Below are 13,752 nucleotides of genomic sequence, written 5' to 3'. Positions count from 1 at the left end.
TCATTAGTATATTATATTAGGTTTTCTGTTTAGTAGAGAGCAAGGGAGTGATACATTAGAACATTGAACAGGTATGTTCTGCTTAGAAGTAAATGCAGCATCAATTTAAAATGTGCTTGAAAAAAAAATGGGGAAAAAAACCATAACTTTGTAACTTGTTTTTCTATAAATGAAGTACGGGGTGATCTGTGAGTCAGTATCTTCCTGGTATTCATTTGTATAGTCTAAAGTCTTAATAGTAAGAATTTCTTTTGGTCAACAACTAACCATAAAATGATTTTGACTATTGCTCCTGAAGCTAGACTAAACAAGTAGTCTAGTTCTGGAATCTAGGGATGGGACACTCCTATAGAAAGAAATTAAATGGACACAGAGAGAGGAAATGTAGAAAAAGTAAATGGATGTGTGCACATAGGGTAGTTAAAAGAACAACTCTTGCCCAATACAAACTGAATTGATGGTCCCTAAGAATCCTTTTCTTAGAATAACTGTTTACAATTACTACAGAAATGCCTTTTATTATTTGCTGACTATTTGTTGATTTATTTATTATTTTATTGAGATATATTCGACATATACATTGTGTAAATTTAAGGTCTACCATATGTTGATTTGATACATTTATATATTGCAATATATAGTTACCACCTTGAAATAGCTAGCCTAGCATCTTCATCACATCATATAGTTATCTTCTGTGTGTGTGGAGGGGGAGACCATTAAGATCAAGTCTCTTAGCAACTTTGAAATATACAATATAATATTGTTGACTGTAATTACCATGCTGTGCATTAGCTCTTCAGAACTTACTCATTTTCTGACTGCAGTTTTCTAGGCTTTGATCAACATTTACTCAATTCTCCCACCCTAAACCCCTGTTAAGTAGCAATTTACCCTCTGTTTCTGTGAGCTCAGCTTTTCTAGATTTCACATATAAGTGATATCTTTGTCTTTCTCTGTTTGCCTTATCTGGCTTAGCATACTGCCCTTAAGGTCCATCCATGTTGTCACAACACAAATGTGTTGTAAAACACTTGAAACTAAGGTGTTTACATTTTGTGTGCTTGTATAGTATACAACAAGTGTTAAGTAACTAACAAAATACTAAGACAAAAGAGAAAATACTACATACATTTGAGGGCGAAGGTAAAAGTTTCAACAATTTTATTGCAGAAGAATAGAAGGGCTTCCTCTTAGAGTGTTTCAGTTTATAAAATTAGGTTGTAATGAAAATAGTAATGATGCTAGTTGTGAAGGAAATCACATAAGCTATTTGATTCTGTGTTGTTCATGTTGCCATCTTATTCACACAGAACATAATGTTTCAATAAATGCAGATTTCCAACAACACCCATAATGCTATTCTATGTTTACATAAAGATGATTAAAAAGCTCAATATTTTTAAGAAATATGTTTGATTTAAGAATGGAGTTTAAATGTACAAATACTTACATTGTGTTTTATTGATTGTTACTGAATTTTAATGAGAACACTATCAATATCTAGTAGATTTTGCTTTGTACTTTAAAAAAAAGAATTCTTCAAAGTAAGTATTTTATAGAAGGGAATTAAATAGGGAAGATAATTGTGCACTTCCTCAACTTGATACTAACTCAAGCACATTTCAATAATTTTTATTAATATTTTATCAACATTCTGTGACTTTTTTGAGTTACAGGTCACAATATGATTTTTAAAGTAAACTGCTTCCAATTCCCTTTTCATTCTTCCACTAATAATACACCTTTGAAAGATCCTGAATGGATCTTGTAATGGATCGTTTAATAGTTATAATTCATTATGGCACAGATCTACATGTTTAAAATTCTACATTGCATATAGGAATTAGGGCTATGTTGCATGAGACTATATTCTCTTTTTTATACAGAATGGTATTACTTTTATTATTCTGAATAAGGGAGGTTCATCTTTCATTGTATATCATCATCTTGCTTGCTAAAGAAATAATGCTGTATAGAACTGAATGCATTGCTCAGTAATACCACATTGTTCAATAATACCACAGTCTTAATTTCTTGTTACTATTTATATTTTCTTCAGGAACATTAGTCATCCAAGTGACAGCAAATGATGCTGATGATCCTTCAAGTGGCAATAATGCTCGTCTCCTGTACAGTTTACTACAAGGCCAACCATATTTCTCTATTGAGCCAACAACAGGTATTTCTGAATGAAATAAAGTGCAATTCAACAGGATTCTAAGTAGGCAAATGTCAGAGCAAAAATCTTCTGCTTATAAACATGTTGTACAGTAGACCTGATGTTTCAATAAATAAATTGGTTGTACTTTTAAACATTTAATTCTTTTTAGTCTTTTAGCTGATTTTTCTAACTTTCAGAAATCGAATTTTCCAAATCTATACCACAAATCATTTGTGTGTAAGGTATAAAACATATGTAAAGATTACAACAAATCAATAGGAAAAGGAAAACCCAATTTAAAAATATGCTGAAAGACATTTAAAACAATTGACTAAAATTTGATATACAAAAAGCCTGCAAACATATTAAAAATGATTAACCTCAGTAGTCATCATGGAAATGCAAACTAAAACCACATGAGATACAACTTCATACCCAGTTCTCCAGAGTCAAACATTGGGAGATACTTCCAGTATCTGTTTAATACATTCACTGTTTTCTATAGTGATTTATATAAAAGATTATACTTGTAAAATACTTTAGTCCAAATTAAAATGCTGTCACAATATGGTCCAATTTATCCTTTTTTGTTTTTAGAGGTCTCACAATTTTTTAATGTACACTTTTCCCCAGACATATTTGAGGACTGGCCATTCCCTTTTTTGTGTTAATGTTCCCAAAATCTTTAGGCCAGCATCCCCTTGTCCTATGCACCACCTGAAATTTTTCCTGGTTTTCTTCTTATCAGTTATAATTACTTTTTCACTAAGTAATTTTATAGAAAGTTGATATTTATTACATTTATTATGGTCCATCATGAGTTTGAAAATCTGAGTATATATTTATCTCTATTCGTAGATTATGAATAACTGTCAGTCAAAAACAAACCTTTCTTCACAAATAATGACTTAAAATAGACTTTAACATCACAGGTACACAATATTTTTTTACATAAATTTGTTGTTGTAATTTATACATTTATTCATAATTAACTTCTTTCAAATTTAAGGGAAAAGTTAATTGTAACACACTAATATTATGTTAGAGAAGACAGCAGAAAATGATTTGAGGTAAAAATAAGATATCCCTGTTTTCTACCTGCAGATTTTATTAACGTAGTTATTTTATTAAGGGTCTACTAGTGTTCTTAGTATTTGGTGACTATTCTAAACTCCAGGCAGAGTTGGTGTTTATTATTATTATTATTTTTTCTTCAGGGCAGTGTCTAGCACATTATAGTGGTTTAAAATGTGTCAAAAGAATGATTACATGATTGAATTCTTTTTTTTTTAATTTTTTATTGTTATGTTAATCACCATATATTACATCATTAGTTTTTTGGTGCAGTGTTCCATGATTCATTGTTTGCTCATAACACCCAGTGCTCCATGCAGAACGTGCCCTCCTCAATACCCATCACCAGGCTAACCCATCCCCCTACCCCCCTCCCCTCTAGAACCCTCAGTTTGTTTTTCAGAGTCCATCATCTCTCATGGTTCGTCTCCCCCTCTGACATACTCCCCTTTTCTTCCTCTCCTGTTATCTTCTTCTTTTTTTTTTCTTAAAATATGTTGCGTTATTTGTTTCAGAAGTACAGATCTGTGATTCAACAGTCTTGCACAATTCACAGCGCTCACCGTAGCACATACCCTCCCCAATGTCTATCACCCAGCCACCCCCTCCCTCCCACCCCCCACCACTCCAGTAACACTCAGTTTGTTTCCTGAGATTAAGAATTCCTCATATCAGTGAGGTCATGTGATACATGTCTTTCTCTGATTGACTTATTTCACTCAGCATAACACCCTCCAGTTCCATCCACGTCGTTGCAAATGGCAAGATCTCATTCCTTTTGATGGCTGCATAATATTCCATTGTGTATATATACCACATACATGATTGAATTCTTAAGAAATTAACTAGGATACCGTGGTTAATAATGAAATAATAATTGAAGTTTTATTACATTTTTAAAGGAGTCATAAGAATATCTTCTAAAATGGATAGAGAACTGCAAGATGAGTATTGGGTAATTATTCAAGCCAAAGATATGATTGGTCTGCCTGGGGCACTGTCTGGAACAACAAGTGTATTAATTAAACTTTCTGATGTGAACGACAATAAACCTATATTTAAGGAACGTAAGTAGAAAACATCTTGAATTTTCATTATGACGTAATTATACGTATATCAAATATAAGCAGGTGTTAGCGTTTACATCTAAAGCACTGCAACAGCATTAGAATTATATAAAATAATTTTTAATTATTCTGTGTGATAATTTTTATTAGTGTGAAAAGTCAAATACAAGTGAAAGAGTAATGTGTTTTCTTTTAATTGCTTCTCTAATAATTTCCACAAACTTCATGTCTTAAATTATTATCTTAATGAAATCCGTTACAGGTGTCACCAGCTTAAGTTCAAGGTGTCTGCAGGGCTGTGTTCCCTTCCCAAGGATCCAGGGGAGAATCCATTTCTTTGGATTTGATTGTTGGCAAAATTCAGTTCTTTGTGTTTGTAGGATTAAGGTCTCTGTTTCCTTGATGGCTGTCAGCTGAAGGACACTATTAGCTCCTTAAGGTGTCTCTCTGATTCTTGGATATAACTCAAGTACCTGAAACATAGCAAAAGGGGTCGGATCCTACAGACACTGTCATCTCTCTGACCCACACTTTTGCCTCTTCACTTTTAAGGACTGATGTGATTAGACCAGGCCCACTTGGATGAACCAAGAAAATCTCCGCCTCTCAAGATCAGCTAATTAGCAATATGAATTCCACCTGCAACCTTAATTCCCTTTTGCCACTTTGTGTAATATGTTCATAGGTTCTGGGGAATTAGAACACATATTTTGGGGATTCATTTTTCTACTTACCACAGTAATGGTTTGAAATGATAATATTTTATTTTTTAATTTTAATTTTATTTTTATTCAATATATTAAAACCAAAAACAGAAATAAACACAATTCACCTATTTCTGTATTCACCTATGATATATATATATGAAAATATATATATATAATATTTCACATATAAGAGAGACCATATAGTCTTTGTCTTTTTTGACTTATTTCACTTAGCCTAATGCCCTTGAGGTCCATCCATGTTCTTGCAAATGACAAGATTTCATTCTTTTTTATGGCCAAGTAATGTGTGTGTGTGTGTGTGTGTGTGTGTGTGTGTATTATAATTTCTTTATCCATTCATCCACTGATGGACAGTTAGGTTGTTTCCGTATTTTGGCTATTGTAAATAATAATGCAATGAACATGGGAGTGCAGATATCTTTTTTAATAGGTGTTTTCATTTTCTTTGGATGGATACCCAGAAGTGCAATTGCTGGACCATAAGGTAGTTTTACATTTAATTTTTCAAAAAAACACCATACTGCTCTCTGTAGTGGCTGCCCCAATTTACATTCCCACTTACAGTACACAAGGGTTCCCTTTTCTACACGTTCTCACCAACACTTGTTATTTCTGGTATTTGAATAATAGCCATTCCAACAGGTGTGAGGTAATATTTCATTGTGGTTTTGATTCACATTTCCCTGATGATTAATGATATAGAGCATTGTCTCATGTACCTGTTAGCCATCTGTATGCCTTCTTTGGAAAAATATCTATTCAGATCTTCTGCCCATTATTATTATTATTATTTGATATTGAGTTCTATGAGTTCCTATATATTTTGGTTATTAGTCCCTTATCAGATATATGATTAACAAATATTTCCTCCCATTCAGTAAGTTGCCTTTTCATCCTTTTGATAGTTTCCTTTGCTGTGAAGAAGCTTTTTAGTTTGATATGGTCCACTCATTTTTTCTTTTGTTGCTTTTGTTTTTGGTGTCAGATTAAAAAAAAACATCACCAAGACCTAGGTCAAGGAGCTAACTGCCTGTGTTTTCTTCTAAGAGTTTTATGGTTTCAGGTCTTAGTTCAAGTCTTTAATCCATTTTTATTTTTTATTTTTTTAAAGATTTTTTATTTATTTATTTGAGAGAGAGAGAATGAGAGAGAGCACGAGAGGGAAGAGGGTCAGAGGGAGAAGCAGACTCCCCGCTGAGCAGGGAGCCCGATGTGGGACTCGATCCCGGGACTCCAGGATCATGACCTGAGCCGAAGGCAGTCGCTTAACCAACTGAGCCACCCAGGCGCCCCCCTAATCCATTTTTAGTTAATTTTTGTGTATGGTTAAGACAATGGCTCTGTTGCATTCTTTTGCATTTGGTTGTCCAATTTTTTCAACACCTTTTATTAAAGAAACTGACATTTTGGGGCACCTGGGTGGCTCAGTCGTTAAGCCTCTGGCTTTAGCTCAGGTCATGATCCGAGGGTCCTGGGATCAAACCCCACATTGGGCTCCTTGCTCAGCGGGAAGCCTGCTTCTCCCTCTTCCACTCCCCCTGCTTATGTTCCCTCTCTCAATGTGTCTCTCTCTGTCAGATAAATAAATAAAATCTTTATAAAAAAAAGAAACTGACATTTTCCTATTGCATATTTTTGGCTCCTTTATCATAAATTAACTGACCATATATGTGTGCGTATCTTTTACTTTTGTAGCATGAATAGGCCCCAACTGCTCTGATAATTTGAGTTATAAATACAAGTTAAATCACTTGGTGTGCTTCAGAAGGAATTTCTTGTGAAATTCTTAAGAGAAATTATTTTTTTTCTTAGGATTCACCTCCCCCCTCAGAGGATTCTGCCTTAGCTACAGAAATACATTTAGAAGCAATTTTAGAAATCGTGAGCAATTATCATGATAGGAGGAATATATAAGTATGTATCAAAGAGAAAAGTAGATCTCTCTCTCTCTTTCACACACACACACACACACACACACACACACACACACACACACACCCCTAAATGATGCAGATGGGATTCAGTTCAGCTAATTTGTGGCAGGCCCAGAGTTATCAGAGCTTCTGACTTTTCAAGAAATATTGGAAATCTGGATGTTTATTTCTGTGCTATTGTCAAATTTTAAATTTTTCAGGTTAATGTGGCCATTTTTTAAAAAATAAAAATGGTATATATTTAAGGTATACAGCATGATGTTTTGATATCATATACATAGCAGAATCATTACTACAGTCAAACTAATTAACATATCCATCTCCTCACATTGTTGCCTTGTGTGGGTGTGTGGGTATGGTGAGAGCACCTGAGATGTTCTCTCAGTAAATTCCCATTATACAATATAGTATTATTAACTATAGTCACCAAGCTTTACACAAAATTTTTAAACTTATTCATCCTACATCATTGCAGCTTTGTACAATTTGAGCCACGTGTCCTCATTTCTTTATGAGTCAATGAAACAGCTCCTCTTTGGATGGAATTTAGGCAACAAGGCAGCAGTTTGTGACCTTCATCTTCATGTTATAAAATGTATTATCTCTACAAAGTGTGTGTCCTAACGACAAGAAGGTGATGTGTAATTAAATCTGAAATACCCAGGACTTCATAAAATTACTGCCATATACTAAACGTAGAAAAATAGCAGGTGAATATATTGAATAAACTATGTTTTATTCAGATGAAGGTGAAATAATAAGTTGAGAACTCATGAAGGCAGTACCCCCAAGGAATGTTTGTTGAGACAAAAATGTCCTTGAAGCTTCTGCTGCCATCCTTATTTCTTTTCATTTTTCTCAACTTCAGCATTGTTTTATATATATACATATATATATATATACTTCAGTGTGCATATATAATTATAGAACAATGTGTGCATATAATATATAACTATATGTCTATGAACATTGATAAACAATCTGTAATTATAAATAACAATGTATACATATGTATACATTGATATATATCTGAATAAGTTAGAATATTTAAAATACTTTCTAAAATTCTTATAGTTATCCAGACCCCTCATGTAAGATGATAGCATTACTACTTTCAAATTTGAGTGTGGGTGAACATGATTCTAGCACCGTAAAGTTTCCTCACTCTTTAAAATAGTTTTCTCTATTTCCATCCCACACCATAATCATGTGAAAATATGTATATTGACTATTCTTCCAGAACAGAAGCCTGCTGACCTCCTTACTCTTGTTCAAACTGCTTTCCCTTATTGTAACCCCATTACCCTCCTCTCATCTTATATATTTAATACATATCTCCTCTGATAAGTACAACCTCCCCTCACCTCTCAGTAGAGGGTATCCATGCTGCCTGTTAATGACTATTAACATTCAAAACATGTGGTGGTTGTTTTCATCTTAAAAACAAAATAAAATAAATATACATTATTGACTCCACTTCCATATCTAGCTAACCATGCCTCATTTTCTTTTCTTTTAGAGAAAAGAATTTTTAAAGTGTTGTCAAACTCATCAACCTATTTACTGTCTTTTAAACTCTTTGGAGCCCACTCCAGTTAAGTTTCATCCACGCTACTTGACCAAACGGATCTAGTCAATTCTATCAATCTGTGTGCAACTAAATCTCAGTCCTAATATAGTATGATTCTCAGTCCTAATATAGTGTGATTTTTCAGCAGGATTTGACAGGATTACTCCATTCTCGTGTACTTTATTGTCTATGTCACTGGTCACTTTTTAATCGCCTTCCTTGCTTTGTCTTCACCTCTACATGCTGTAAACTTTGGTGTATTTCTGCTATCAACCTTAGGACCTCATTTCTCTTCCTTTTGCATTCACTCCTTGATGTCCTCATCTGGCCACAAGACTTTAAACGCCACCTCTATGCTGACAACTCCCAGATATATACCCCCAGTATGAGCCTCTCCAGTGAACCCCGCATGTGGATATCCAACTGTCTACTCAATATCTTCATTTACATGTTATATACATTTAAACTTGACATATATTTGAGCTCCTGATCATGCCTGCCTCCTCCTCCAAACCTCTTCTTTTTACAGCTTTTCCCATTTCAAAGACTACGAAATCCAGCCTTCACGTTGCTTAGGGCATAATCTCACCCATTCAGTTCAAATTCAGTTCAATTCAAACAATCCAACTTGGATTACACTGGGTCAAATCTAGGCCAATTCTAATTTCTAACTCAGACTGAATCGATGATCAGTTCTGCACAATTCCTGCTAGTCCCTGGTTTTCAGTATTCTGTGAGTACACACACACACACACACACACACACACACACAATCTCTTCTGATAATAGAAACTTACTATGTTTAAAGATTTTGAAGTCAGCTTCCCCTCTGTTCTTTCTCTCATCCAAAATTCAGTCCTCTGCAGGTACTGTTGGCTCTACCTTTTAAAAATACCCATAATCTGAACATTTCTCACCAATTTTATTTGCAACCTGGGATCATGCTACCCTCTTAATTTGTCTCCATTATTACCAGAGGCTCCCATCTAGTCTCTCTGCTTTTGTTCTTCTCTGATCAACTTCCAACACAACTTTAGTGATCTTGTTGTAATGCAGGTCAGATCATATCACTTAAATGTCTTACCACGTCACTCAGAGAAAAAGTCACAGGCCTTAATATAACCTCCATTGTCCTAAATAATTTGCCATCATCCAGTCCTGTTCCATTACCTCTAGGAGATCATGTACTAGCATTCTACTCCTTGTTCATGGACAAACCAACACCAGGCAATTGACCTACTCTCTGTCACTGGAAAACTTCAGCCGCTGGTTTTGTGGCCTTTTGGCTTGTTCTTCCCACTTCCTGAAATTCTATTTTCTCAAGTATGCATTTTCCCACAATGAAAAAACAAAAACAAACAAACAAAAAACCACTTTGTAGCAGAGTTAAGCTGTTACTTCCTGAAAATAGTAAAAATATTAGCAACTTTTAAGTAACATTTCTCCCATGTTAAAAAAAAGTGAGGACATCTCACAAGGCAATCTGTGCAGTGACTTGCCATATTCTATCAATAATCTCTTTAAGGAAAAATTTTATTTGTGCTTTTTTAAAATTCCACAAAGTTTCACTTTTTCTTTTAAAGATTTAATTTATCTGAGAGAGAGAGAGAGAGAGACCATGAGCGTGGGGAGGGGCAGAGGCAGAGGGAGAAGCAGTCTCCTCGCTGAGCAGGTAGCCAGACATGGGACTCAAGGTGGGGCTCAATCCCAGGACCCTAAAATCAGGACCTGAGCCGAATTCAAACGCTTAACTAAATGAGCCATCCAGGCCCCCAATTTCATTCTTTAGAATATTGATATATATGATTATTTCCTCCGTTTTAACATAAACCACAAATAATTTACGAATAGCTAACTCTTTATCAGTTTTATGCAAGTTACTTCTGAAAAATAAAGGAAACAAAGCTCGATTATTTTTACTTACATCTGTGTATTTCAAATACAACTGCCATTGTTTTCACGTGACCAAAACAATGGGGTCATCTGAGAAGCTCATGGTTTTCCTACTTCATCCATTCACTAACTCCTGTGGATCCACTTTTTTTCCCCCCCTCATTTCTACTATGGCCAATGCACTCAGGCTCGGAATCTAAAAATCAAACTATCACACTTAGAGCGCACTTGTTTGCTTTATTCTCTCCCATCTCTAATCCACACTTACATTTACGAGTAACTTTAGATATCAGAGAATGCTTAAGTGAAATTGAAAACTATTTTTATCAAGTTTATTTGAGGTGGTTAAATGATATAATAAAAAATTCAAAAATATCAACAAAGTATACATATGATTAGAAATTTGGAAATTATATGTACTGGTGCTAAGACTCCCTAAGTTATATTTGAGAGACATTAATAAAAACCTGCTACGTTTCCTTCCCTCACCTTCCCTTGCTCAACTAGGATATAAGGGAAATACAAAATACAGATCACAAAAATAAAGAAGTGATAGATGATAGATAGATAGATAGATAGATAGATAGATAGATAGATAGTGATTTAGAAAAAGTAACTGGTAGAAAGTGAGAGTATGGGTTTTCCCATAGTCCACAAAAATAGGGGGCTAAAATTGGAAATTTCTTATGTTTATTATTTGTGTGAAATATCTTGAATTTTGTTTTTAAAGGTTTATACCGCTTGACTGTTTCTGAATCTGCACCTGCTGGGACTTCAATAGGAAAAATCATGGCATATGATAATGACATTGGAGAGAATGCAGAAATGGATTACAGCATTGAAGATGATTCACAAACATTTGACATAATTACCAATAATGAGACACAAGAAGGAATAGTTATATTAAAAAAGGTTGATATATTTTCAATATTTACTTTTCAGAAGAATACAAACAAATCAGAAATACATATAATTATTTTGTGTAGCCAGTTATTGCTTCATTAAGTAATTGAAATGAGAACCTGTGATTTATGATTTAGGGAGCAAAGGAACTTAGAGATGAGACAGAGTTATTACAGAGTCTCAAATTACTTGTAGAACAGTTTTTATTTTATTATGCTTTTAAAGATTTTTAGAGGATAAACGTTTTGGAAAGATATTAAATAAAAAAAAATAATTCTCAATTCCATAGGATATTTATGCCCAGACAAGTATAATTTTAATCCTAAAAATATATAGTTACTATTCCAAAACATTTTATAACAGACATAAATAACAAAACACTTACAGGGATTTGCTATGCAGCTGCTTACTGATAATATTAGAGGGATCAAACCAAGTACATAAGAAGCGAAATCTGACTAAAAAGCAACTGAGACTTAATAACCCCAATTTTTTTTTCTAAATAGTGCCTTGGGTTACTGAAGCCATTTCTTCTTCTATACACTGTATTTCTTTGTAGAAAGTGGATTTTGAGCACCAGAACCAATATCGTGTTAGAGCAAATGTTAAAAACCGCCATGTTGATGAGAAGCTCATGGAATACCATGTTGAAGCTTCCACCACTTTCATTAGGGTCCAGGTGGAAGATGAAGATGAACCTCCTGTTTTCCTCCTCCCATATTACCTATTTGAAATCTTTGAAGAAAGCCCACATGGATCATTTGTAGGCATGGTCTCCGCCATAGATCCAGATCAGAGGAAATCTCCTATCAGGTATGTTTGGGAGGCCAGCTTCATATTAATAAATGAGTGAATACAAATTAGCCTGAAAATAAAATTTCATAGAAATGTAATAAAGATAAATCTGTATTCCTCTATATGGTACTTATTAAATTTGCAACAATTTAAACCAGTTAAAACAGGGAGCTCACTATTGATAAAGTTGTAGTGAAATAAGCAATTGCAGTTGTAAAAGAAATAGGCAATCACCAACCAAAATTCAATGAAATCCACTCTACTAATTTGGCATAAGTAGTGAGGGAAAAAGAAACGGTTGATTATGCCAAGTCAGAAGCAAAGCTGACCAAAATGTGCTCCATTTAAATACTACTTAATATTCAAAAATTGAGAAAGCTTTCCCAGGATACCACTTAGTAGTAGTAGTAGTAGTAAAAATGAAATAAATTCAGTCGGTTAGAAATAAGTTTCTGTATTGCAATTAAACAATGCTTATCATCTATTAATCTAGTCTGTTATTTTCAGGTACTATATTTTCATTTTTTTTCAATATTTGTAGACCTGGTTAGACATAAAAACCTGCTACGTTTCCTTCCACCACCTTCCCTTACTCATCGGTTCTCCACAATTCACAGTTCCGAGAATTTTACAAACTTCCATGTATTTATTAAGATGCTGGCTACTTGGGTGCCTGGCTGGCTCAGTCTTTAAGTGCCTGCCTTCGGCTCAGGTCATGATCCCAGAGTCCTGGGATCGAGCCCCGCATCGGGCTCCCTGCTCAGCGGGAAGCCTGCTTCTCCCTCTCTCACTCCCCCTGCTTGTGTTCCGTGTCTCGCTGTGTCTCTCTCTGTCAAATAAATAAATAAATATCTTAAAAAAAAAAAAAAGATGTGGGCGCCTGGGTGGCTCAGTTGGTTAAGCAACTGCCTTCGGCTCAGGTCATGATCCTGGAGTCCTGGGATCCAGTCCGCATCAGGCTCCCTGCTCAGCGGGGAGTCGGCTTCTCCCTCTGACCCTCCCCCATCTCATGTGCTCTCTCTCTCTCTCTCTCTCATTCTCGATCTCTCAAATAAATAAATAAATAAAATCTTTAAAAAAAAAAAGATGCGGCTACTGCTTTGCACTTTGGAGGGGTTACGATACAAAGAAGCTTCTTTAAATTTTTGAGACAGAGGAATGATCCCACTTTTCCAGTGTAATTCCTAATCATAAAACACTGCCTTCTAATATGTAGATATAGTTCTTATTTAGTAATAGTACTTTTAGCAATTAATGTAAGCATATGTGTGGTATTTTATATATATATGTGTATATATATATATAAAATTATAATTATAACCCAGAAATGAATTATTTAGATTTTTTAAATTGGTATATATATTCAACTGTGTATTGTTCTTCTGAGAATACTAAAGAATACATAATTCTAAAAAAATGCTTTAAGGATTAAGATGTTTATTATATTATTATTTATAATAATAAAGTGTTGGAAACAATTTAAATATCTAATCATAGTGTAATTAAGACAATAGATGATAAATGCTTGACAATGATGCTTATGAACATAGCTTAAAACATGGCATGATTTGAAAATAATACAGAATCACTAGAGTTGTATATTTACTACCGGTAAAAATATTAC

General features: G+C 34.3%; 1 protein-coding gene across 1 annotated transcript in view; it reads left to right on the top strand.

The window, feature by feature from the left end:
• CDH19 (cadherin 19) overlaps positions 1 to 13,752 on the top strand; it is a 105,193-nt gene that overhangs the window by 44,461 nt on the left and 46,980 nt on the right. The window contains exons 4-7 of the mRNA XM_027576791.2: positions 2,063 to 2,182; positions 4,141 to 4,305; positions 11,161 to 11,342; positions 11,893 to 12,146. Of these exons, the coding sequence (XP_027432592.1) occupies positions 2,063 to 2,182; positions 4,141 to 4,305; positions 11,161 to 11,342; positions 11,893 to 12,146 (721 nt within the window). The remainder of the gene's footprint in view (positions 1 to 2,062; positions 2,183 to 4,140; positions 4,306 to 11,160; positions 11,343 to 11,892; positions 12,147 to 13,752) is intronic.

This window comes from Zalophus californianus, chromosome 14 (genome assembly GCF_009762305.2).
Source record: "Zalophus californianus isolate mZalCal1 chromosome 14, mZalCal1.pri.v2, whole genome shotgun sequence".
Lineage (NCBI taxonomy): Eukaryota > Metazoa > Chordata > Mammalia > Carnivora > Otariidae > Zalophus > Zalophus californianus.
Note: the sequence above shows the minus strand (reverse complement) of the source record. Positions and strands in the feature narration are given on the sequence as shown.